General features: G+C 38.1%; 2 protein-coding genes across 5 annotated transcripts; both read right to left on the bottom strand.

The window, feature by feature from the left end:
- Positions 1–782: 782 nt before the first annotated feature.
- gnb3a (guanine nucleotide binding protein (G protein), beta polypeptide 3a) lies at positions 783–10,330 on the bottom strand. 4 transcript variants are annotated; one of them, XM_015003835.2, is made up of 9 exons: positions 10,249–10,330; positions 8,143–8,247; positions 7,063–7,208; positions 6,478–6,541; positions 4,833–4,995; positions 3,820–3,886; positions 3,543–3,744; positions 3,249–3,465; positions 783–1,824 (listed from the first exon to the last, which is right to left on the bottom strand). In XM_015003835.2, the coding sequence occupies exons 2-9, from the start codon at positions 8,197–8,199 to the stop codon at positions 1,718–1,720; spliced, it is 1,023 nt and encodes a 340-aa protein (XP_014859321.1). In that variant the 5' UTR covers positions 8,200–8,247; positions 10,249–10,330; the 3' UTR covers positions 783–1,717. The 4 variants fall into 4 exon arrangements, with proteins under 4 accessions (XP_014859321.1, XP_014859324.1, XP_014859323.1 ...); XM_015003838.2 differs by lacking the exon at positions 10,249–10,330 and adding an exon at positions 8,935–9,010; XM_015003837.2 differs by lacking the exon at positions 10,249–10,330 and adding an exon at positions 8,363–8,493.
- A 4,128-nt stretch (positions 10,331–14,458) lies between these two features.
- On the bottom strand, positions 14,459–26,785 carry p3h3 (prolyl 3-hydroxylase 3). The gene is made up of 16 exons (XM_015003833.2): positions 26,027–26,785; positions 25,330–25,514; positions 24,447–24,599; positions 23,784–23,976; positions 22,770–22,901; positions 22,549–22,691; positions 21,048–21,137; positions 20,917–20,969; positions 20,770–20,849; positions 20,567–20,694; positions 19,859–19,954; positions 19,633–19,783; positions 17,990–18,107; positions 17,249–17,324; positions 17,018–17,158; positions 14,459–15,761 (listed from the first exon to the last, which is right to left on the bottom strand). The coding sequence occupies exons 1-16, from the start codon at positions 26,388–26,390 to the stop codon at positions 15,585–15,587; spliced, it is 2,280 nt and encodes a 759-aa protein (XP_014859319.2). The 5' UTR covers positions 26,391–26,785; the 3' UTR covers positions 14,459–15,584.
- Positions 26,786–27,188: the final 403 nt, after the last annotated feature.

Genomic DNA, 27,188 nt, shown 5'->3' with positions numbered 1-27,188 from the left:
TTTCTTTTTAATTGTAAAGCATTTTAGTCTGCATACAGATCCAATCTCAATTTCCTGCTGAAAGATCCAGTGCTGACCTATTTTCACTTTAGGGTCCATGAGAATTTATTTTATTTTTTTTAATCTAGGTATTTTTGAAAAGGTTAATGCCACAAACTCCAGTGTTCCCAGAATCTAAGCGAATAAACTCATCTGTGCCGCCACAGAATCCGCCATAGTGGTCATGAAGTGCTTCATGTACTCATCCTTGGTTTTACATTGGACCCATCTTGAGTGTTTGCCTTTATTACATTTTCACAGATTAAACGGCACTTTTCCAATCTGCTGGAGTTCCATTGGGTTGCTAGGTGATGGGCAGAACTCTGCTGGGGTTGCTAGGTAACAGGCTGGGATTGCACTTAAGTAGCCTTTTTTACTTGATAGTTTTTCATTCAGTATTTTTTTTTTCATATGACTAAGCTCTAGTACAGATATATAAAAGTACTCTTAAGTGTATGTATATATGTTTTTGTGCTGACTATCCACTTTTGCTGTCAAGATAGTTGGTTTCCCTAAATTGCCCTTAGGTGTGAGTGTTTCTGTGTTGCCTTAATGGACTAGCGACCTTTCCAGTGTGTGCTCCGCCTCCTGACCAATGACTGCTGGAGATGAGCACTAGTGCAACCCTCCAAGGACAAGCGGGTACAGACAATAAATGGATAAAACTAATCTTATGTTCTCACTTAAACTTCAGATTATCAAAGTAGTAAACAGTACGAGTCAGAAATTAAGACTATATACAATTGTTTAGCAGAATCCCAAATTTATTAGTTTACATTGCAGTGTAGATCAAGTTTTGAAAAAAATGTAGTTGAAATTTTAGTTTGACGTTCATCTAAATGTATACAATCAGTATTCAGAGCCTACCTGCTATAAAGATAAATGTATAAACAGATATATAAATATTCAGTTAATGTTTTGATATAGTTTTGACTTGAGAAAAGGGTCACCAAGTAACCATTTTACTAATCCATCTGTCATTTTGAGTTTTTACCTATTTACTGAGGGGATAAAGTCAAAAACGATCCCAAATCCTGCTAAATATTGTCCATCAGTCACATACAAAACAATCACAAATGCAGACATTTGCAAACTATTGACTCAAGTTGAAATAAAATTAGAAAATAAAAAGAAAGTTTAAGTACTTGGGGGATCTACCGAAGCTAAAACAAATGATTGTAAATCATGTTATTCATATGGTGTAACCTATGTTCTCATATAAAACAGCATATAAGTGGAGCTTCTGTGACTCTACACAGGCTGTAACTTGACATGTTTTTAGTTCTGACTCATCCAGTGTGCTACCATTTCCATTTGGCAACTGTTCGCATTGGATAATCTTAATGTTGCTCCAAAAATTATGCATCCGCCATCTGTTTCATCTGAATTACAGATTAACTAATGAGAAATTTGACTAAGACGCCCACTCTTTTGTTCTACCCTAATTTCCGCCAGAACATGAGAAGAAAGGTGAGAGTGCAGTGTGACTGGGAGAAGAGGAAACCTCGCATTACACTCCTCTTCTCCAACATTAGAAATGACTTGGCACAGATAAAATACCCTCTTCTCACTGTACGTGTCTCCTCCTGCCTCCATTGATCTCGCCTTGTTTTAAATCTTCACATGTTTCCAAGCATAAATGAACTGCTTTCTGTCTGCTTGTAGCAGAGGGACAGCCTCAGTTCCATATCTTGAGGAAACTGTCCCAGGATCCCGTGCAGCAGGCCATGCCGTCTGCAGACACGCCAATGCAGCTCACTCTGTTGTCGTGACCAGCCAGCACACCTGAAGAACAGCATAAATCAAAGAAGGTGATTATTTCTGAAGTAAAACCATTATTTAAGATACATAAATAACAATATTCTTATATTCAAATAGTCTTATTTACGCACTTGAAATCAGATATTTACATGCACTGCATAAAATAACACTATCCAACATTAAATCAGACAACCTTTTCCTGTTTTATGTCATTCAAATGACTAAACTTATTTCTTTTTGCTTATATTCATTAAAATCTGGTCAGTTTTCCAATTGTTTTAAATAGTCCAATGGTCTGTAAACTCCTGATAGGTCAATCAAACCGTAATAGGAAACTGTTTTGGACTAGGGCTGGACAATAAATCAATAACTATATATATTGTGTTAGAATTGCGATCAATATCAATAAATATTTAGATAATCCAGAACTGCACAGCATTCTGGGGGATGTAGGCAGAGGAAAGACTTTAGCTAGTAAACCTCTCAAGGCTAGCAAAGTAAAGTGAGTGGAATCAACTAACTCACTCCCTCTATGGTTACCTAGCAACTCACTCCCTCTATGGTTACCTAGCAACTCACTCACTCTATGGTTACCTAGCAACGACCTGTTGAGTAACTTGTGCAGCAGCATTTATAGGTTACACCACTGTGCCTCATGACTGCTTAAAAATAAACAACGGCGTGGAGAGAAAACTGGATAAAACAGGAAAGGTCACAGCACAAGTTTGGCAGAATATCAGATATTTAAAACAAAAAACTAATCAATACTATTGATGTAGACTGATATGAAACTCTGATATGGTGAGAAGTCTTTCAGCCAAATAATTCAGCCCCATTTTGAATCTATTTTAAAACACACACAATGGGATTCTCTAGTCATCATAATTTCTATGAAGGATACGATTCTGTGTCCCAGAGACGAACATGTTTAGAGTGAAATTTACTTCTCACAACGAAAGACTGAGATAGTTTACTTATCCAATACCACTTAGCAAAGAACAGAACAACATAAAAGCCAGGTTACAGTCTGAAAATGCACTTGGGGATCTTTGGTGGTATGTCCAATTGTTTGTGAAGGCTAAGTTGGAGTTTTGGCCATAATGCCCACCATTTTTATTTCTTTATTTTTTAGTTTTAGTAAAAAGGACATTCACAAGCTGGAAAACATCGTTTTGTAGGGGTATTTTGCTGCTGGAGGGACTGGTGCACTTCACAAAACAGATGGCATGATGAGTAAAGAACATTATGTGGAAATACTGAAGCAACAGCGTCAAACATCAGGCAGTAAGTTAAAGTCCAATTGGACAATGATCCAAATAATACAAGCAAATTCAATTCCAAGGACAACAAAGTGATGGGTTGGCTCCCCTCACTGTCCTCTGCAGGGCGCATGTTTCTTCCCTTGTCCGGTGTAATCTATAATTGATCAGGTTTCCAGGTATACGTACCCACTCTCTCAGCCTTCAGCATGTCCCAGATGTTCACATTGAAGTCGTCGTAGCCAGCCATGATGAGCCGGCCGGACAAGGACGGGGCCAGGGAGGTGACGCCGCACATGATGCCGGAGTCCTGGTAGGTGATAAGCTCCTGGTCAGCCCGCAGGTCAAACAGTTTACAGGTGGCATCGTCTGATCCGGTTATCACTGCGTTACCATTGGGAAAAAACTGGAAAGAATGACAAATTATTACAAATGGAGGGTTTTAGAGGTAAAACATCCTGAAAACATCTTCTTCATGCGTACCCCAATGGCATTGACATCACTCTCATGGCCGCTGAAGGTCTGTCTGCAGGTGCCCTCCCTGATGTCCCACAGCTTCGCCGTAAAGTCGCACGCTCCTGAGATGAAAAACTTAAAGTCTGGCGCTACGGCCAGGGACATGCAGTCTCCTTGGTGTCCAGCATAAACAGTCTTCTGGGTCCCTGTCTCAATGTCCCAGAGTATGCTGAAATGAAATGAGCCTTTATTTTGTGCCCTAAACACTAAGATGGCGGTCCAATCAGCTGCGAACTGTTCTTACCAGGTGCAGTCGCCTGAGCTGGTAATGATCTCGGTGTCGCTGATGAAGCGGCAGCAGGAAAGATAACCTGGGAAGACAGAGGGATTTAAAAACTAGAGATGAAACGATCCACTTTTTTCTTTTCCAATACCGATTCAAATATCTGGGGTTTAGTACCAGCCGATGCCGCTCCGATACAGAAAAGCAGAGCTGAACTGACTTAAAACTTTTCTTTGTTTAAAACACAGTCTGAATAATAAATTTCTTTGAAAACTCTGCACAGTACAACACACTCAAATACACCAGTAGCTTCACTTCGCTTGATCAAACATGTAAACACAACTTTAGCAATTAGAAGTATAACAACCAGTGTAAAATAATTCATAGTGAAACTGAGAAAAACAATAGGATGACTACCTTGTTCAAACATGTAAAAACAAACAGGAACAAACCTTTAAAAATGTGCAATTAGGGATTCTAAATATAGTTTCAATTATAAAGTACATTAGCGCTCAGAGAACAAAGTATAGAACTACACTGAATAGACGTGCCCTCATGTATTGGTCACAGTAACTGCCTTTTCATTACAAATGTGCAAAAATCTTTGTCTATATTCTGCTAATGTAAAAATGAATAAACACAAATTTGCAGTTGCGGTGTTTCCATTAAATCAGAAACGCAATTAAAATCACGTGTGAAAAAGTTTGTTCACGCAATAAGTCATTAAAAAATCATGCCGCGCGATCATCCTCGATCTACTTCCTGTCGTCTTCTTTCTTCACGGTTTGCGCCACTGGGAACATCCGGTTGTTGATCGTGTGACTCATGTGATACAAAAAAATATTTCCATTGCAGTTTTGAGAAACACATCTATGTTTATACGGCCAAAAAAAAAAGACAAACAAAAAAACTACCTCATCCGACCGCAAAAATTTTTCTAGCGAAAATTTTAATTTTATTTAATTTTTTTTTTTTTTTCTAAATTGGCTAATTTATTTTCGTCATTTCAGTTTGCTCGATTACACACGTCCTACCTGTGTGTGCGGCCAGCTCTCGCATCACCTTGACGTTCCCATCCTTCCCCTTCAGGTTGTAGATGGAGCACATGTTGTCCAGACCGCCGCAGGCCACCAGGTTTCCTGAAGGCGCGTAGGCACACGTCATCACCCAGGACGACTTCAGCGGGATGGCGTTCACCTGGGGACACACACAGGACACGTCCAGCTGTCTTAAAACCTGAAAAACTGCAGTTTTACTCATCTAAAAGCTAAGATAAGGTTTTGAATTTAATTAGGATAAATTTGAACAACACTAAAGAGGTCAATAACAGATTTAAGACCTTTAAATACACTTTATTCTAAAATTTCAATAAAGTTTAACAAAATTATACTTAACAGATTTTAAAGATAAAATTTTACTAGTCCAAAAAGTGTCTACTGTTAATTGTTCAACCAGAACTAGTTGAAATATAATGCTATTAGTTCACTACATATCAAAATAGTTTTATTTAGTTTTAGCAAGCTGTGTCTTTTGAATAAAAAAATCTCTCCAAAACAGAAATATGCGAAGAGTGCCAAGTTGTAAATAACTTATGAAATAATTATTTAAATTTACTATTAATTTATTAAACCTGGATATAAGTACACAAATAATTTATTAAATGTAGAATTATTTATACATGCCGCAATTAAATGTATTGATTTTGTTTTACAAACTAGCTATAATTATTTTATGATTTAATAAATACTTTTATGTATCTGTGCTGAAGCACATCATGAATTAATTTAAATCGTCAACTTCGCCAATCAAACTCTATGGGCGGGGCTAAGGGAGACCCGGTGTCTGATTGGCTGCTTCAAAACAAACTTTTCAAAGCAATAATTAACTATCCAATTTTTTAAATGAAATAATGCACATCATTAATTCTATATTTAATAAATTATTTTTGTATTTATTTCCAGTTTTAAAAAAATGTGACACATCTAAACAATTAATTCATAAGTTAGCTATTGTTTTATTTGGCTCTCTTCACTCTCCGTAGACATGAGCTAAATATTCCTCTTCAATAACACATTTAGAATAAGACATAAAATATAATAGATAACGTTAAAGGCCAGAAAAGAGGAGGTGTAAGTTTGGTTGAACTGATCTCTGACATGATCAGTTTATTTTATGATGACTTGACAGAAAACAAATGAGGTTGTGAAAAAGTTATCAGTGGTGATGACTCAGCAGAAAACATATTCAACATAAAATTCTACCTATTGCTTTAATTTTCACACAAAAAAGGAAACCCCTAAACCAGAAGTTGTATTTAACATTTAATAATGTACCAGGATGTTTTTATACTTGGATGTTTTTACAAGGCTTTGTCTACATTAGGCAGGTTTAGTTACAGAGAGTTTCTACAAACACTAGATAACAATAACCAGGAGTTTTATTATGATATCGCTGTATGTAGAGGAGTGCAGAAGAGGCATTCAAAAAAAAGACAAAATCATCAATAAATAAAAGGTTGTAATTCATTCAAACGTTTCTGCAGTGAATTTTGTGAAATGTTGTGTAAATAAAACTGTCTGGCTCTTTGCCCTGCGTTGTAACTCCTGGTATTCAGTCATCAGTGGAAAGACAAACCCAAGGCTTCCATCGTTACAGGTGACATGTTTGTTTCTGACCCACCTTGTTGGTTGTGACGCTGTCCCACACGATGAGTTTTCCATCCTGTGAGGCGCTGACGCACAGCCTGCAGCACACAGGAATAAAAACACAAAAATCACACCAAACTCTGCAAAAACACAAAACCTTAACAAGTAGTTTAGTCTAGTTCCTAGTGCAAACATCGTAGTTCACTTGAAATAAAACAAATCCAAATTAGAAGTAATAATATTAGTACTCATGAAAAAGTTCTAGTTCCACTGGAAGATTATTTCACTTATAACAGGAAAGATGTATTGTTATAAATTAATTTATCTGCCAGTGGAACTAGAACTTTTTCATCAATTTTAAGGAATTATTTACTTAAAACAAGCTCCTATATCTTGCTGAAAAGTTACTTTTAAGTTTGTTTTTGTTATTTCAAGTGAACTAAGATATTTGAATTAGACAAAAAAAAAAAAATTTGGAAAGATTTTGTGGTTTTGCAGTGAGATGCTCCAAAAATAACTTGCCCAAGCTGTTTGAGTTATTATCGTCCTGCGTTCTAACAGAGATCGATTCTGTCGCAGTTAAAACAGGTGAACTCGTGTGCAGGTTGCATGTATTTACTTGGAGTCGGTGGACCAGTGCATGGCATAGATCTTGGCCAGGTGACCCCGTAGCGTCTTCCTGGTCTTCATCTGGATGCGGCCCACCACGGTGATCCCCGCTGCCGCCTCCTGCAGCGTGGTGTCCTGCACCGCCTTACGGGCCGCCTGCGGAGCGCACACACCCAAAACACGCATTTCACAGAGAAAATGCACAAAATTCAGGTTTTTTAATGTGATTGCATCACCACAAGTCTTCATCAGCACAGGGGAAAATGTGGTCGCATGTTCCACAGGTGAAATAAATATATGTAACATTAAAATGTTAAAATTAAAAAAAAAAATTCCACATGTTTTTGATTTTTTAAAAATCATAAATAATAATTTTTACATGTGAAATGCACAGTTTCAAAGTTATTACATGATCTAATGTAACATGTTTTACATACATGTGAAATACATGCACAAAATATTAGATTTGATGGTTGATCCCATGTGCCTCACATGTGACTTCCACACGGAAAACGTTTTCACATGTGCAAAGTTTTACCATGTGTTTCATTTGTTCGAAACGACTGATGTGAAACATGAGCAGAAAAAGTTTACATGTTGAATATTTGACCACATGTGCTTCACATGTTACATAATTTTTCACATTAGAAAAACATTTTTGGAAAAAATTAAAGACTTTAACCTCAGTTTCACATGTTATTACACACTTTAATTTCCGCATGTGAAAACACGGATTAAAACAATTCAAATGTGAACATTTGCTTCACATGTTACTACCTAATATAATTTCTGGAAGTGACATGAAGAAGTTATTTCACATGTTAATTTGATACACATGAAAAATCTATCAAATTCTTTGTAATGTCTATTTTTTAAATGACACCATAAGGCCATTCATATCCACATCCAAATGTTGTTTTAACAGTGAGAAGGACACATGTGAAATGTGTTTCTACATGTGTTTTTCTCCTATCGAGTCACAGATTAAGATGGATTCATTTCGTAAGAATGATGGTTTACCCTCAGAATCACCATAAAATACAATAAATATAGATTTTTCCTGATTTTTGACAGGGAAGGAGCTACTTACAGTGATCTGATCTTTGAGGCTTTCTGCCTCCTTTCTCAGCTGCTCCATTTCACCCATGGTGATGATTACCAGCAAATGTCACCAGTGAAAACAGAAAAAGACGTCCTAAAATAAAAACCATGAAAAACACATAATAAAAGTCAGGCAATTAAAAATAAACCCTTAAGCAAACACTTCCACCTGTGCTTTCACCTCATGTTGGAATCAAACCCGCGCCTACCTGAGCTCGCTAACCTGCCTTACACCCGACTCCAAGTAAGCGCTGCTTTGCAAGTCAAACGAACCCTCGTCTGCTTTGCAAACTTTCATAAATACGCAGGAACTCGCAGAGAAACCCGCGGGCACACCTTCAGGAGAACGTCAGCGCACACACACGCAGAAACCAGAGAGAGGTCGAACGAGGAGGCAAACATGACTTTAACGACTCCGTTTGTTCTTCCAGAAGATGCAACACATCCTCACCCTGAATGTACACAGAAAACCAGAATGTCCTGTCGCCGTGCCAGATGTGTATCGGCTCCTCCTGAAACAACGGACGGTTTGTGCTGAGCTCTCACTTAGCGCTGATGGCTTTTGAATTTTGGTAATGTGGTGATTAAAAAGGGCAGAAAATCAATCGCCTAATGGCCGAACTCACACGGTGTGACAAATGCAATCAGCAGACATGCAAAGAAGCAATCACAGTTTTAAAAATAGAGCATTTCACAGCAAAAAAAAAAAGTGATAAGCTGACATAGCAAATTACTTTTCTTATGAATGAGTAATCAGGATATCTGTTCCTCTTTGTCTTACCTGAAAAACAATCGTATGTGTGCTATCCTATGTGTGCAGGCTGTAATCTCTCAGTCGCTCTTCTCACTATTTGAATGAGTGTCCTTGTCATAACACATGACCAAGAGGATTTGCCTTTAATTTGTTTAAAGTAAAAAAAAGGAGGGGAAGAGAGTGAAGGTGGTATTAACTTTAAATGAAAGAGATCTGATTTATTTAAAACCTGACAGCTTCTTTCAGCTGCTGATGATCCTGAAAGTGAAAACTGGGGAGGATTTTATAATTACTTATATTTTATTGTTATTTGTTGTTTCTGAACGTGAGTTTGCCTTTTCGCCGTCCCGTTCCTGGAACTCTGTCATTGTTCCCATGTGATTAAATGGCTGCTGGATGGAGAAGTGCATTAAGGCAGGGAGGGAGGGCGAGAGGTGAGACAGAAGAGCCAGTTTAGTTTTTTTTTTTTTTTTTATAAATCCAACAGGGCTGAGATTTTAAGGGAAGCTTTTTGAATCAAATCTGCTCTCATCCGATTATTGACTGCTCTTTACATCTGGATGAGAGACGGAGAAAGGGATGGGCAGAGGCTAGCGGGATGAGACGGGCAGATGGAGGAGAGAGAGCCCGAGCTTTTTTGTTGCAGTAATTTCTGAAAATTACGTCTATTGATCAAGTTTTAAATCAAGTTGAAAAACGACCTTTAGAGTGAGGTTCCTCGTATTTTTCAGTATAAATCTGAATGTGTGCACACAGCCAGTTTAATTCTGCTTTTTAAGGAATCCCACAGGAGAGGGGAGTTGATTTTACTGAGATTATCCCTCCATATAATACCACCATAATATTCGCCTCAAATCTCTTTGTTTTATCTGCCACAAAAGACTAGCAAACAAATATGTTGACTGAGTTTGTTGCAATATGAGGTTGTCATTATCGTGAAGGGGAATATTTAAATAAAAACTGTTCATTCATCTCCATATGCTGGAGTTTTACATTTGAAAGCTTTTATACTGAAAACAAAAGTTAAAGAAGCTACATAATTTATAAAAGATCTGAGAAATGTGATTTTATTTCAATTTATTTTTAAATTTACACAGAATAAGCAGTGATCTGCAGAAAAACAAGATTAACAAACAAAATAAAACAAAGAAGGAGGTAATCAAACCAGCATAATCAAATGGTGTCACAACAAAAACAATGAAACAATTTGACATGTGTGGTTTAGGATCTATGTATGTTTTCCTTCACTAAATGTGATTTTATCCTTTCAGTGAACTTTTTTCTGCTCCTGTTCTCTGAAACCTGAATGTCTGAAGTGAAGCAGATGAGCGTCCAACTCACCAATCGACTGTCTGGATCCTCAGCAGCTCCAGCGATCAGATCGCTTCAGGTTGTTGTCATAAGTTCAGCACGCTTCCTCCTCCGCTCAGTCACTCGGTGTCGTCGCACACGCAGCGCGATGCTTCTTGCTCGGTCCTATGAGGAACAGATGAGGATTGCAGGGATGAAGGCAGATCAGCGATGAGGGGATAAAACCTGATGGACAGAGAAGAGGGGCAGGGCGGGGGGCAGAGCGGAGGGAAACCAAACAAGGTGTAAAACGTGGATGTGGGGGGTCACAGGGCCTGAGCAGGGGTGAATCTGAACACAGAGACGGAAACCATACTGGGGAGGGAAGGAGACTGGATGTCAGACCTGGGAACATGGCTATTTATGGTGGTCAGAGCCGCAGTTTGTGTTCTGTAAACCTGAACTGAAGCTAATATTAGAAAGTTGGTGGATGGAGACAAAGATCAGCTGAGCAGAGACCAGACTGGAAGGAGTAATGTGGGAAACTACTGACAGGCCTGTGGCAATAAATCAATTAATCACACGATAAATTAAAACAAGATCAATAATTCCTACTTACATTATTCATCGTTTTTCTCTTTTCTCTCTTTCTACTAACAACTGGATGATGAAAGTTTTCAGTCTGGTGCTTTGGACTCAGTTTTGTTTACAGAGACTTCATAATAGGGATGCACCAATTTATCAATTGATATTGATTTGTTTACTTAATTTTGGGAGATCGGTTTTCGGCCAATACTTACATGTAAAGCTGATCTTATCCACCTCAGCAAAGGTCTAAAAATCGACCTCCGTCTTCTTTTGTCTGACAGACCAGCTCACCAGGTAGTTTAACTGTAAATGTTCAGACATGAACGTTTACGTTTCATTTCAAATTAAATGAAATTAAGTTTCATTTAATTTGTTGTTTCTGTTTATTTATTGGATATTTAAAACGTCTTGTACAATAACCATAATATCACTTAAAAATGATCACAAAACAACAATATTATTGATTGTTGCAGTACTTATCGTCCAGCAAAAAGTGTTACTGTGACAGGATGAATTCCTGCAGCATAAAAATAAAAAGTTTACCTGGTTTTTTATAATTACTGTGCAAACAGAACAACTAAGCAAACAAACCCAGTCAATGTAAATTAACGCTTCCTTTAGCTGCCAGCCAAAACAAAATGTTTAGTGGGTCAGAGCAGCAGCAGGTTCTGATATGATCAACATGGCTCTTGACCCAGGGCGCCATTGTGCCAGGGGGCGGCAGAACTGCTTGAAAAGAAAATTATCTGAAAGTTATATTGCTAAAATAACTGAGTAATTTTTTGCCAAAAGTTTTTTTTTTTCTTTGCCTAAAAAACTTTTGGAAAGAAATTAGTCGTGACTCAGGTCATGATTATAGGAAGGTGACATGTTGCTGATCGTTCTGCTGTTTCCAAAGTACTTGAAAATAAAAGTCTGCTGCCAATTAATGGCCTTTTGGGAAAGACAAAATAGTTCAGAGATTTTTCTTTCTGATTTTAAATGCTTACACCGCATCAAATCAGCTTTTTAAAATGTTCTTAATGGCATATTTTCAGTGCCCAAAGAAAGATTTGTCTGCTTTGATTTAAAATCTTTATTTTCTGTTTCTGCTCGCTCATTAAAACAAGACGCTCTCATGAAACCTGACAAAATTCATCAGAGAGGTTTCTCCTCACAGCTGCTGCATGTTACCTAACCACCTAAATCACCTGTAGTCGTTATGATACAGCTGAGCTTGGGTCTGGTTTGTGAGACGGCAGATTCAGCCAAAGATTTAACTCTTTGACAGCAGAAACCAAATATTCTCCAGCAAGTTTGAGCAGAAAGACTTTAAACCAGCTGCCGCAGTTCCCAAAAACCCTCTCAGTAATTTGTTGGAGCTGCTCCTTATGGAAACCCTGCTGTTTCTCATTAAAGCTGCAGTTTGGGACTTTTACAAAAATATTTGTTAAAACTGTCACCACAATATTAGACAAATCAGCGAAAAGACTGATTTCCTCCAACTATTCCCTAAACTACTAATGTTGGAAGTTTGTTCCAGATTAGAAGAGCATAGAAGGCGAATGCTGCTTCTCCATGTCTGGTTCTGGTTCTGCATCTCCAGAACCAGAAGTCCTGACTGGTCTGGAGGGTTGATACAACAATAACAAATATTTTGGTTCTGATTTTCAGGCCAACCTGTGAAGACAAACTGAAGAAAAGCTGCAGAAACATCGAGTTCCTTTAAATCAAGGCTACAAACCTGCCTGTTTACAGCTGCTTTCCTCTCATAATCAACATATTGATCATCATATTCAACATGTATTGATCATTTTGATGATGACACTGGACAAAATGTAACGTTTGTCACTGGTTTCTCAAATTTTGACTGTATGATGTTTTATATTACTTTTTATTTTTGTGTTTTCATGATGTAGAGCTGAAATGTGCCATACAAATAAACTTTGAGAACTGGTGCCAATTATGAATTAAACTAAACCGGATTTACTCGAGAACTTGTTGTTTTTTTCATTATACTAGATAAAACACAAGATTTTCCTCTGTACTCCACATTTATCCAGCGATAGAAGGTATTTATATAACTGACCGTTCTAAAGCTCAGACTGCAGCACCTGTGTGAATTAGACAAGCCAAGCTTATTTGTATAGCACATTTCAACAACAAGGCAGTTCAGGGTGCTTTACATAATGAAAATATAGAACAAACAAAACATTACGTTGCAGTGGCATAATAAAGGAAGGAAATAAAAAGCTGGAAGATAAATGATGCTCCGGCTAATATTAACTGAAGGCAATGTTAGCATTACTTTAGCATTGCTAAACGGTTAATACAGGCGTTGATATCATATTGAAATTTATTTGAAATTTAAACTTCTACTGCTATAAAGTTACCAAAGAAAACCAGAAATCACAATATCTACAGGCTGTGTTCAGTTTTTTAAATCTGTCATGTCTTATTTATTTGTTTTTTCACTGAGAATGTTTGGGTTGGCTTATATTATATTAATCAAACCTAAAACATAAGAATTTTAAAGCAGTAACTTTTGTATGAATTTGTGGTTTCCAAAATAATTTGCACATAAATACAATAACCGATTGAGCTTTGTGAGACAAAAACTGACTGGAAATCTTCACTAAATGATGCAAATGCTAAAGTGCTGCCTGCATTAAAATAAAATAAAATAAAATGTCCCTACTGTAGGTTATGAACGTATTATTTCCAGTCAAGGATTGAAACCAGTAAGGACAAACACTGTGCCAAAAAAAACCCCACAGCATGAACTCTTTGTTTGCATGTTTTGTCCATGTATCTAAATCTGGAGCAGAATAAACAGGCCTGTAATGTGTGTTAATGTGTGTGCTGCCCACTTTGAGGTTTATACTATGATGCAGAGAGGATACATTAAGCTGCGGGGGTTTTAAAAGTGTTGACCTGTGCTCCGTCGAGTGCAGTGACGACAGCGGCGCTGACCTGGGATTTGGAACGAGCGGGGTTTGGGAGAGAGGCTGCGGGACACAAAACCCAGAAATGCAAAAAGGGGATTTGTTAGCAGACACAGAGACAGAGAGCGAGTAGCAAATCATGAATGTAGGAGTAACAGGACAATATGTTGGTAGTAAGAATAAATCAGATGAATATTTACCTTTCATCAGGAGGTTTTCAAAATAAGCCGTGGAATCTAAATGTGTCATAAATTAAAAATGATGTTTCTGCAACTTTGAACAGTTTTCCTGAAGAAACGCAGCATGATGCTGCCACTGTCATGTTCCGCCATGAGGACAGCGAGTCACAGATAGAAAGGAAATATTTAAATTAAAAGTAGCTGCCTGCTGTTCCAGTTATTTTTGTAAATCAGTGACTTTAAGACATTGTGTGATAAGATTTAGTAAAGATACAGAACTACTATTGTACATCAATGAAAGATCATCCTCTTCGGTCAGAGGCTTTTTTAAACTCGCTGCAATACAGACTGCTACAGGAGCTCATTCCTGCCATTTCCACCTATAATAACTAATTGAATGAATTAAATTAACATGAGTTACAACATTTAATTTCCCTTTGGGATCAATAAAGTATTTTTGAATTTGAGTCGTGTCAATAAATCAGAATTCTTATCATATTAAGAAATTCATCACGATAAACGATAAATACCTGAATCAAACTCAATAAATTTCCAGACTGCTTCAGGAACTGCAATTTTTAAATTAAATTTTATTCTTTTAAACGTTATTTTCATGTCTTCCAGACCAAACCTCGTGCTTATGGTAAATCTACTTCTGTAGATCTAAAAACAAATCAAAGACAATCAACCAGATGAGTCGGTTCATTCACAGAAAACCAAGCAGAGCTCCTGATTTTGAGGAAAAGACCGACAGCAGGAAGCTCTGATTTCAGTTTCATGTAATTTCTGCTCAAACCCCAAACAGCAGGAAGACGTCTGGACGTGGACGCGATCGCAGCACCAGGCAGTCGGGAGCCTAATGCCACCTGCCTGGGAGGAGATTAACCCCGACGTTTTGTATAGCGAGGAAAGGAAAGGGTTAAAACTACATTAAAGGAGCCGGTTGACCCAAATTTGTGTCGGATTACAGCGCAGAGTGTTAATATGGGCTGCAAAGAGGCACTGGTTGTAATGGGAACGATGAGGCTGCAGTGGGAAGCCGGCCGGCTGTCACCACTGGATGTGTATGATTAAGTGCTCTCTCCTTGGATTAATAATCCATATTCTAAATGGGAGACTTTTTAAGCTTCATAAACAAATGCACTCATTTATAAGGGATTAACAGTAATCTCTCTATTTCTATCCTTTTTTTTTTACCCTCGCTCACCTCTCTCTCTCCCTCTCTATCCAACATTTCTCTCCTGCTTTTTTGTTGTTTTTTGTTAGCAGAGTGTTGTGTGTCACGCTCATGTCAGTCAAACTTCATCATTTTCCTCAAATTCAGCACAGAATAAAACCGGCCGGCGGAGGTAAATCGCTCAGCAGATCTTTTTAGCCTGGCCTTTCTCTGCCACCGTTTCTAACCTCTCTCCCCGTCTGTAATCCTCTTTCCTCTTGCGTGCATTTGGCATGTGGCACTCATGCTTCGCTGGTAAACAGTCACATTTAATGCACATTATATTCTTTCCATTTTCAAATTCAGTGATTGGTCGGAAGAGCATCCGGAGCAGCGATACAGACTGACATCACTCTCCATCGCTCACAGCATAAATAAAGCACAAATTGGACACAGAATTAAAAAACAAATGGCGTGAGATGCTTGAGTGGAAACTGAATGGTGAAAATAAGTTCCAGTCTTGAGCGTCTCTTCTGATGGTCACAGCTCGTCCTTGCGGCCCGTTACAGCGTTTCTCCCTCTGCTCCGTTCTTTGGGCGCGTGGCTCCGGGCGTTGCGGCCCGCAGTGGCGCCGCCCTCCTTCTCCTCCTCCTCCTCGTCCTTCTTCAACGCGCTCTGTCCGTCGGCGGCCCACAAGGCCTCTGCTTCCTCTCGCTCCTGCAGCAGGGATGCAAAATACGTCAAAATGCTGATTTCCTGCTGGAAGCTGATTTGGAAAGCAAATTCTGAAAGAGTTTTGCAAAAACAAAACGTTTGTGTCTTGTTTTTAAATTCATTCCTGTTGATGTTCATGAAACTGAACTCAAAAAATACCAAGTGAACTTTTTATACACCAAACACTTCAGTGTAATCGCTGTCTCATCTTGGGCTTTCTGTGATGGAACCAGAGTTGCGGTACATTATTTTGGGGAAAAAAAACTTTTAGGAGTATTTTTACTGTGTTGTACACTGTAAAACATTTGAAGGTGGTTTAACTTGAAAATGCAACTCACAGGAAAATTGTTTTTGTTTTAACTCAGAAAATAAAGTTTGTAAAGTTGATTTAACAACAATAAACAAATGTCTAAAAGAGTCTTTTATTAAATTCTGATAGTTCATCGATCTTGAATTGTGAGTTTTAACTTAATGCTGCAATTTAAAACAAATAATAATAATTTCACAATGTGCAAAAAAAAAAATCTGCTCTTGTCTAGTTAAAGAGCACACATTACTCTATTATTTTCACTCAAATTAACAAGTCAAAATAAATATTTGCTTTACTTTGGAATAATTTAAGTTTCAAACTGCATGAACAAAATTTCTGAAATGCCTTTGTTATTTTCACATTTGAAACCATGTAAAGTTTGGATGTGCACTTTATTTAAATTCTAATTGTAATAAAAACTCTAAATTAAAAGGTAGACGTTAAAAGGCCTGCAGTGAAAAGTGTTGACTGATGAGACTGAATAAAAATGCAGGCCACACTTTTCAGATCTTAATTAGAAAAGGAAATTTAACAATGTTCCCTTCACTTCGGTACTTTGTGTCGGTTTATTAGATAAAATCTTCATAAAACATATTAAAGTTCATAGTTTTAACCTGACAAGACGTAGAATGGTTCAGCAGGTTTCAAGGCCGAAACCTGTGTGTGTGTTTTTTTTCCCATTGGTGAGTAAAATCCCTACATGTGGAGTAAAGATGTGAAACGCCGAGTCCTAAATGGTTAATCTTTTCCAAGCGTGCACACGATGAGACCGCATCGACCGGGCCGCAGAACAAGTTCAGTAAATGGCCATTGTCATGCAAAACCAGCAGCAGATTTGCATTGTGTTCGAGGCGCTCCGATTATCCAACACCAGAGTCACGACACCAGCCAGCGCAGCCGCAGGTGTGACATAAGCGGGGAGGAGGCCGGGTCGGACCTCAGCGCTCACCATGTCCCTGTAGAGCTTCTCCTTGGTGAACCAGAGGGCCAGAGCGCAGCGCCGACCCCGGGTCACGGCTGTCACGCCGTGGGGGTTCACCGGCCCGGACGAAAAGCCCACCAGTCGACCGCAGCTGGGCTTAACTCGAGCCTGCAGACAAGAACGAGGGCAAAGAAATCCCACATTCATCATGGCGTTAAAAAAAATATCTGCATATTTGAGTTTACCAAAGTGGCTCACTGTTACTGTTTTGGCGTCTCGCTCAGTGAAGAACAACTCTCCTCCGTCAAAGTTGTCGTTCAGGTAGAGAATGGCGCTGTTGGGTAAAGATGTTCCTCATTTTTACACACGTAAAAACGACTTTGTCATATTTTATAGGATGTAACGTTTTGATTTTAGATAGTTTGGTAATGCAGTGACAATTTGCTTAAAGAAAACTCTCCTATAGTTACCTTCCACTGAAGAAGACTGAGAAAATTTATATAAGTACATGGATTCATTTTATTATTCTATTTTGAGTTTTATTCAAATTCACTCTAAATATGAATAGTTCAGGTAACAACTAAAATAAATCACGAATGAAAAGGAGCAGAAGGAAGTATAAACTTATATCTGCCCTCTATTTATATGAAGACAAACTATTCAAGCTATTCAACTCAGAAAACTATGAGACATATTTCAAAACCACAAAACAAAATATCAGCTCATTTAATGCCAAATCCCTTCATCATAATGATTTTCAAATTTATTTTAAATGCAGGAGGAAATTTAGATTTTTCCACAAATGAACACCTTTAACTGAAAAGCATTTTTCCTGAATCTGATCATTTGAAAATCTCACTTCCTTTTAAGTTATATTTGCTTCCTCTTTTTTACACATTTGGAAAAAAGGTGACATTAAATCAGCACCAGGATTCAGAGTAAATAATGGAGCAAATGAAATAAACGCTGATGACTACCGGACCTCGGGTTTTCTGGTACCTGAGGTCTCTGTGTATGAAGGCAGGCGGTTCCCTCCAGCACTGTTTGGTTTCCGGCTCCAGGAGACAGTTATCGACATGGACGGGGTGAGACAAATCCATCCTGCCCTCCTGCTCACCTGGAAGGAAGCAGACAAACAGATTCAGAACCAGCATCGGCTCAAAAGCTGATTCAAGCATTTTTAAATGATCTGCAGATCTATCGCAATGAGCAATAAATCTATCAACCAATAAATTGCATGATAAATTAAAACAAGCTAAAAAATGTCCAGTTGGTAGATTTGCACACCTGACCCAGATGACCCTTGACCCTAGTGAGTGTTTCAATAATAAAAGAAGCAAAAGAGAGGACAATATGATTATATCACTTGTATAACTGATATCAACACTGTAATATTGTCAGGATCGTGTTTCTGTGTATTTATTTTTAGAGTTTTTTGTCTTCAGTTTGCTCCCTGTGTCTCTGTCTCTGCGTCTTCCCCGATTGTTCCTAGGTGTGTCTCGTTCCCTTGATTACACCCTGTGTATATTTAGTCCCACCTGTTGTCTGTGTTCTTTGTCGGGTCCTTGTCTTTGTTTGTCAAGCGTATGCTGCTGCGTCAGTCTGTACTCTCCAGTGGAACTGCCAAGTCCTGGTTTGTACTTGCTCTCGTTTTTGTCCTTATTGTCAGTTGCTACCGGCATTTAGCTGTGTGCTTGTTTCCTGCCGTGCTGCCTGTCCTGGACTGCTTGTGAGCATTTTTCGTTATTAAAATCATCATCATCATCACCATAATCTGGGTCTCGGCGTCTCACCTCATCCATTACACCGACTGTGACAAATATTCAACAATAATTCAGATTATTTCTTAATATCACACAGTTATTGAGTGAAGAAAACAAATTCTGTTGCATGTTTACTAATGAAATGTCCTGTGCAGTACTTTGCTGCATTCGATCATTTATATCTGTTCACAACTACAAGCTTAAATTTCATTTGTTAGAATTTCAAGCAACACGCCAACATGAAGCACATGCATGACGATGAAGAGGAGGAGAAATTACACAAAGTGTTTTTAAATGTGCTGGAGCTCTGCTTCGGTTGCCAGGCGACGGGCTGGGCTCTGCTGGGGTTGCTAGGTAACGGCGTAGAGCCCGTTGTCTGTTACTTTTTGAAACGTTTCACTTTCCACACACCAAAACCACTTTAACTTATTGTCAAATAATGACTGGATGTTTTTAAGATCTTGAAATGTTTTTAAAACCAACTGGAAGTATAAAAATACACAAAATGTGAATTTTTCATAGTAGATTCTCTTTAAACTTCTCCATATCTCTGTCCCTGATTTGTCTGGCATTTTCCTTCATCTGCATGATTGTCTGCTACTCGTTCACTAATGTATCAAAAAACAAACAAACAAAAAAAAACGACTGAGACTTTTAGGTGCAGCTGGTTTTATGTTGAGACTAAATGTTTTAAGGCGCTCTGTGTGGAAATGTAACCTTTTGGAAATTAATCTGCAAAAGCTGATGGTGTCAGTATTTCACCTGACTCAGATTAAAGACGGAGCGATTCGAGTAGGAAATGTGATATAACTATAAATTCACTGCGTTGAAATGAAACCTTCTCTGATCTGGGACAGAATAAAGAGCAAATGCTGTTACCCGTAGCGGCGCTGCGACACACCAGGTGTGTGAAGGAGATGAACAGCCCTGAGGGACTCCTGAAGTAGGAGTGCAGCAGGGTCCTCACTCTCTCACCCAGCTCATGGAGCAATCTGGTGTCTGACTGGTCCACCAGTCCTTCCTGGGACAGCTGGGACACAGACAGCAGGAGGACTTCAGAGATGTCACCCAAACCAAAACCTCTCATCCTCTGATTTCCACCCACCTTCACAGCCCTGAGGACGGTGAGACCCTCGAACGTCTCATGAGGAGTGTGCGGGGACCGCCGTCCTCTGTAACCGTCGCCAAGCGATGCCGCGACCTAAAGGACACAATGTACACTGTAAAAACAACATATGTCACCCAGTATAGTCTGTCTGGTTTCTACTGAAAATATATTTGTACACATGGATTAAGACAAAACTAACTCAACATTGACTAAAAGCAAGACATAGAAGCTTGTTTTAAGTCAATAATTTCTTGATAGTGATGAAAAAGTTCCATTTCCATTGGCAGATTATTTCATTTATAACATGGGGAAATTTAAGTAAATTTATCTGCCAATAAAACTAGAACTTTTTCATCAACATCAAGGAATTATTTACTTAAAACAAGCCCTCATACGTTACTTTTAAGTTAGTATTATCTTAATTGATGTGCACTAAGATGTTTGCGCTAGAAACTAGACAAACAATTAGGAGTGCACCAATCGCAATTTTTAGCCCATCGCCGATAACCGATTAATTAAAAAGCCTGAGCTGTCTATCCCTCTCTATCTCTATCTGAACATTTTTTTGTCTGAAATGTTGCTAATTATAGCAAAGAAGTCGCTGAATTTACAACAATGGGGCGACTATTCGATGGGTCGGTCTGTCAGTCAAAGCTTCCCAACAGGAGAGCAGAAGAGGACAGTGGGTGATTTTTTGGAACCTACAGTTGCCAGCTGCAGTATTTTATCACACTCCTTCTCAGTCATGACTCCGTCCAGAACGACCCGGTTCGTCCCGTTTAGAGCGTCATCGTCCATGGTTATGGTCACTCCCACCTGTGGGACCGAACCCCCTGTTGAGACCAACAACAGTAAAGGATGAGACAGAAGAAAAGCTAAATTATGAAACTATGGAGCTGCTTTCTTGCCTGCATAAAATCCGCTGTCGTCCACTTCTTCTGTCTGATCTCCTTCCTTTATTTTCTCATTTATCACCTGTTTTTCTGCTCTGTGGGGAAGCAAACACTCTGAGTCAGCCTTGTATTTCAGGTGAGTTTTGCCTCAGTTTGTCTCACCTCCAGTTTTCTCTGAGAGATTCAGGCACAACATCCTCTGGAGTCCAGAGATCCTGCAAACAGATTGATGAATAAACTGAGCAAACAGGCATTTGCAGCGTTCAGTCGCTGCACTGGGAGTCAGCGCTTACCGGGTCCGTGAAAGTAAAGTTCAGATTCTCCACACCGAAATACAACAGGCTCTTCTCCTGCAACGACTGGTTGACGTATTTGGCAATTTCCTGAATGAAAACACAAACTTTTAGTCAAACGTGACTATTTGGATGAATGTTGTTGATTAAATGATGTGTAGACTCTATGCATTTCTTATTCTGCAGTGTTATTTTGTGATTTTTATCACTGTAACATCAACCAGCCAATCAGACTAGAGATGAAGATTAGCAACCTGCCTATAATCTTATATATTTACACATAAAATGCTCTAAATAAATACATAATATCCCATTTTTAAAAAATAAAATTGAACTTAAAAATATTTAGAGGAAGATTCAAAACTAAACTCTGATTTATGTTTTCCTTCATTTTCCCATCAGTGAAAAATAACAATAACACAAAACAACCCTGTTCAGGGTCTTATTTAATTTAACTTTTTCACATTTTGTCTTGCTGTTGCTATTAATACTTTATAGTTTTCAAACTTTTTTAAAATTAGAAATCTGTTGTGACATGTATTTGTATTTACTATATTTAGGTCTGGACTTTAACTAGGCCATTCTAGCACATGCATATGCTCTGACCCAGCAGGTTTTCTTCCAGGATTAGCCTCTAGTCAGCTCCACCCTCAGCATGATGCTGCCTTCACCCTTTTTTCTGCTGTACAAAACCTTTAGCATTTTCTGACCAGAGCAGCTTCTTCCACACATCTATGATGTCCTCATGATGCCTTTTGTTCACTAATGTTCACTAATAAATTTAAACCACCATTCATATGGAGATTAAATGACAAACTGGTGGACTCTATTTAATGATTAGATGATTTGAAGGCATTTGGTTGCACTAAATTTCATCAAAAGGAACCAAAGTATGAAGGTCTGAACACAAACCCTCTATTTATAATATAATATAATATAATATAATATAATATAATATAATATAATATAATATAATATAATATAATATAATATAATATAATCATCATTTATTGTCTCGCAAAAGAGAAACTCAGGTGTAACAGCAGCATCAGGTATAAAGGTTCACACAAAAAAAGTTCTTAAAGTGTAAAATATTATATATAAAAATAAGATTTAATTAATAATAATAATAATAATAATAATAATAATAATAATAATAATAATAATAATAATAATAATAATAATAATAATAATAATAATATATTGAACAAGACTATAACAGCAGTTATTTTGGACCTGTAATCCGAAGGATGTGCAACTGAGTCGGATCATTTTTCTAAAAGGTTCATAATGTTCATGTGTATTGAAAACTGCAAAAACACAGACGACTTACAATGCAGCACATCAGTGCAGAATTAGTATTCCTTATAACAATAATTCATTTATAATCCTGTATTGGTTTGTGCTGGTCTTTCACATTAAGTCCAAATAAAATCCAGTAAAGTTTGTGGTTGAAACATGACAATATTCAGATTTAGATTATCGACCTCTAGAGTATTACCTGAGCTGGATGGATGCCGTGTGACTCGGCGTCGCCCCCTAGTGTCTCATAGTAGAGCTGCAGGTTGTCTAAGGAGTCCCTGTCATTTGGGTAAAACAGCAGAAAGGAGCGAAGTGTCTGCAGCGCTCCACTCACATCGCCAGCTGACGGAGAAACAAAAGTCAACTATAAATAATGTAACCATAATGAAAACATTTTCTCTCTACTGTGCAAAGCCTCACATTTAAACTGTGCAATGTGCAGATGCTCAAGCTGAGTCGGTAAGAAGTCCTCCTGTGCAGAAATCCGTCCGGGTCGTGTGGCGACCTGAGTAACGCAGGACTGCCGGCATGAGAGGAGGGACAGGGACAGAGCTGGACAGACGAGACAAACGAATGTCCATATGTGTCATAAACAACGCTGGTCATTACAGTACGATTATTATGTTTTTACTCCTGATTGCTGGGCTAGACAGGTTCTTATGTATTTTTTTAATGAATAATATTGGGCAAAATAATATGTGAGCTATATTGATATTATACCTGAATATAAACAATATAACAATATTTGAAAACTTATGAAGTTATAGTCATTTTTTGGAAACGATAAGGAGTCATTAGTGTAACCATTAGTGTTAAATCTATCATGCATCAGTTCATGCCTGCTGATGTATTAATGTTCTGTAATTTACATTAGTAAAATAATTTTTTCTTAGAGGACAGGGAACCAAACAGGCTGCAGCCCAGGGCCCCACATCCTTGTAAATCTGGCCCTGGCTGATTGACAGGTCAGAGTTTAGTGGCTATAAAAATGAGATTTCTGTTTATATCATCAGATATTTAACTGAAACCAAGTAGAACAATAGATAAAATAAAAAGAAGACATTTAAAGATCTTCTGAAAATTTGCAGGAAACCTAATTAAGACCACTTTAAAAGTAAAAAAAAACACTGGGACAAAATCTAAAGAAGCCAAAAATATATTTATCCTCTAAGTTTGTAATTGTTGCAGAAGAAAAAATTAAATCAAATCAAATTTACAAATTAGAACTTTGTGTATTTCCTCCTGCATTTATCATATCATCCTGTTAGTTTTACCTGACATATTTAAATTCAACCGTCTAAAGAGACTAAAAGCATTGAGAAAATATAAACAAGAATCCAGAACAAAGTTTTGCTCTTCATATTTTTCACCAACGCAAAGCCCGACGCTCCTGTGGTGTGAAAATATCTCATCCTGTCTTGTAATTCTTCCCACCTGCAGCCTTTTCGAAGGCGCCGTCCACCCCGTCCACTCCGCGGTCCTCGGGCAGCAGCTGCGGTGAAACCTCACACTGCACCCTGCACTCGTCTATCCGCCACAGAGTTTCATTCACACACGCTCGCCATTTCTCCGCCGCCTGCAGCCAGTCGGACGACGCTTCGTGCTGCATGGCTGCATCGTACAGGACCTGAGAGAAAACAATGCGCCCGCATCAAAACTGGAAGATGAAACAACTCCAGGAGAAGCGGTTTTTAATCCTCAACTTTACTGCAACATTTCCTTATTTTACAGTTTATCGCATCACAACCTCAAACTTTATTGTTTTTATTAAAGACTTTGAAGCCCCCAACAAACAGATCGGTGCGTAACTAGAAGGAAAAATATAAAAAGTGTGCATTTGCATTCAGTTTTCTTTATTATAATAACCCTAAATAAAATCCAAGGCAATCAAATAATTCTGAAAGCACATCTTTTCCCACTTCACAATCATTTATCACCACTTTCTGTTTTCTGTAACACAAAAACATACATTTTTGAGGTTTTACTGAAACAAAATACAAATTTCAAGGTGTGCAAGTATTTCTGTAGGACGCTGTGCCTCATCGCTGCATCCATTCAGACTCACTGCTTATAAACAGACGGTTTTTCTCGTCTTACCCAGTGTTTCTCAGTCTCTCTGTCTTGGAAGTCATCCTCCGTCACTCCCTCCATGCGCCTGTACTTCTCGATGTTGTTCCTCATCTCCAGGTGACTTGGGTTGGCCACGAAATACGTGTGAGCTGCAGACGCCGCCTTTTTCAACTTCTCTAACTGGTGTGGAGGAGGATAGAATGTCAGACAAACACTGGCATGTTTCCAGAAAATACAGCTGCAAATTTTAATTAAACATCACAGCACGTTAACTGTAGAGTCAACAGGAGTAAAAATACTAATAAGTTTATTAACCAGAGCTCTGAGGATGCACAGTACGAGTTTATGACAACGTATTAGGGCCAAGTAAGATAGGAAAAAAAGGAGGAAATTTATGCCAAAAAAATCAGAAATGTTGAGAATAATTTCTGAAATTTTCTAGAAACAAATGTGGAAATTTCTCAGGTCCACAAGTCAAAAATGTTCAAGAAGAAACTCAGGATTTCTTAGATTAATCTCAGAAATTTTTAGGAAAAAACGTCTGAGTTTCAAAAGTTGACTTTGCAACTTTTGAAACTCAGAACATTTCCAAAACTCAAAATCTTTCCACTTTAGAAACTCTAAAATTTCGACATTTTTAAGTAAATTTTTGACTTTTGAAACTCAGACAATGTCAATTTGTGAAATTAGGAAAGACATTTCAGATTTTTTTAAATGAAAATTTACTAATTGACTACAAATATGTAAAATGTTTTCTGTCCTCAGTGGCCCTAATATGCCATCGTACTAAAGATGAGAAGAACCACTAAAAAAATTCAAAACTTTTGAGACTTTTGATCTCAGAAGATTAAAGTCAGGATTTATTTTTCAGCGCCTTTAATAAGCCTCCACAGCACAAAGTGCATCTTACCTTGTAGTAAGTGACTTGTAGGAAGTTGTAGGGGTTGCGAGTGTTGAATTCATATTCGATGTCACTAGAAACAGGAAGTTGTCCCGTCGGGGCGACGGAGCGTCCGATGCAGAACCTCAGACACTCGGCTTTTTGCTGAATCCAGTCCAGAGCCCAGAGGTCCCACATGCTGCCCTCCTCTGAGTCTGACAGAAAACACAAACACCTCTCACATCCAGCCATACATGTTTATACCTGCTTAAATGTACTGGTGCAGAGCTATCAAATACATTTGTAATTTGGTACTTTCAAGTCTGTGTTTTTAAAAACAACATTTTCAAGTTAATTCAGCACAGTTTTTCTGTATCGGATCGGTATCAGCCAATCCTAAACCTCAGATATCTGTATCGGAAGTGAAAAGTGGATCGGTGCATCCTTAGTTGAAACCTAAATTCAGCTGACTGTGTAAAGTCTGACTGTCCTTAGGCTATTTTGAGTTTTCTCTGTCCCAACAAAATACATTGCAGTTTGCAGTTTTAGTATGATAACATGAAAAGTTTATGAATCTCTATGCAAACCACTGTACTTTAATAAACTCAACCAGCCTCTAAATTGACTGAGATGAAGCTAAACTGAACGATCTGACGTTTATTGTTAATTTAGACTGACTGATGCATAAATATCTTCACCAGAATATAGTTATTGCCTCTAAACGTACCCAGTTTGTTGAAAGCCTTGGTTCCGGATGCCACACAGTCATCGTGACACTGTCTGCGGGTTCTCAGCAGAGCCTCCTTGGTCTGGATGGATTTCTCCAGCAGCTCTGCAGCCTTTGCCCACTCCTCTCCGTAATAAGCGCGGACCCCGCTGTAATACAGAAAGTCATACGGCTGCAAAAGAGACAAAACTTTAGATCCGCTACCTCCAGAAGCTCTTACAGTGACGGTACATAATGCTACAAGAAGAAAACACAACGCCACGTATACAGTGAAGTGTTCAGAGCGCAGCGCCATGGTCCGAGAAGCAGATCCCACCGCAGTAGCAGGAGAGGAAGAGGAGGAGTGTCTGCAGATAAAGACCATCCAGAAAAAAATCAGCCAGTGTGAGAAAACGAAACCTCATCATTATATGCCTCAAATTCTTCACATCTTGTTGATTACTTCACTAAATGCGAAAGATGTGTGTATAAATCAAAGCAAAGTAAGTTTTCTGTTTATTTTGATATTATTAAAGGGATAGAGCATATTTTAGGCAGCGTTTGAAACTGCAGCTGTTGTAGTTCGCGCCACCAGAGGGCGCGATTTTCTTTAACTTAACTTCTGCTACCGTAAAAAAGAAAGTAAGTGCGACACTGAAAGTAAGTCAACACAGCCTGTTGGAATCTCACCGACAAGGCAAATATTCAGTCTCGGTTCGGTTGGATCTCTCTCTTTTTTTTTTTTTTTTTTAATTATCTTAAATTTCCTTAAAGTGGTCTAGATATCAAAAGAAAAAAAAAAAGAAGCATAAACAAAGCAGTCTTTTTTTGTTTTAAATTGTGTCATTTTGATTTTGACAGTTTACAATTTAGGCCAACATAAGAACCATAAAAACTGCGTTTTTCACATATATAAATATAATTTGGACCTATTTTTGTAGAGAATAGAAGGAAAGAGCTCCATAATGGTCCTTTTATTAAAATAAAAAATTGTAAGATGTCCAATTTTTGTTAGATTTCCATAACTGTTGTTATGCATTGTTTTGTAAATAGCGCTGAATAATCCAAATTAGAGTTCACCAACCTATGAATTCTTTAAAATCTGAGATGGAAATCATAAAATGGAAAATAAAACACAAAAAACTATATGTCAAAGAATCATTAATCCATAGCAATGTTAGAA

The sequence above is a fragment of the Poecilia mexicana genome, unplaced genomic scaffold, assembly GCF_051168715.1.
Source record: "Poecilia mexicana isolate PSO_F unplaced genomic scaffold, ASM5116871v1 scaffold_16, whole genome shotgun sequence".
Lineage (NCBI taxonomy): Eukaryota > Metazoa > Chordata > Actinopteri > Cyprinodontiformes > Poeciliidae > Poecilia > Poecilia mexicana.
Note: the sequence above shows the minus strand (reverse complement) of the source record. Positions and strands in the feature narration are given on the sequence as shown.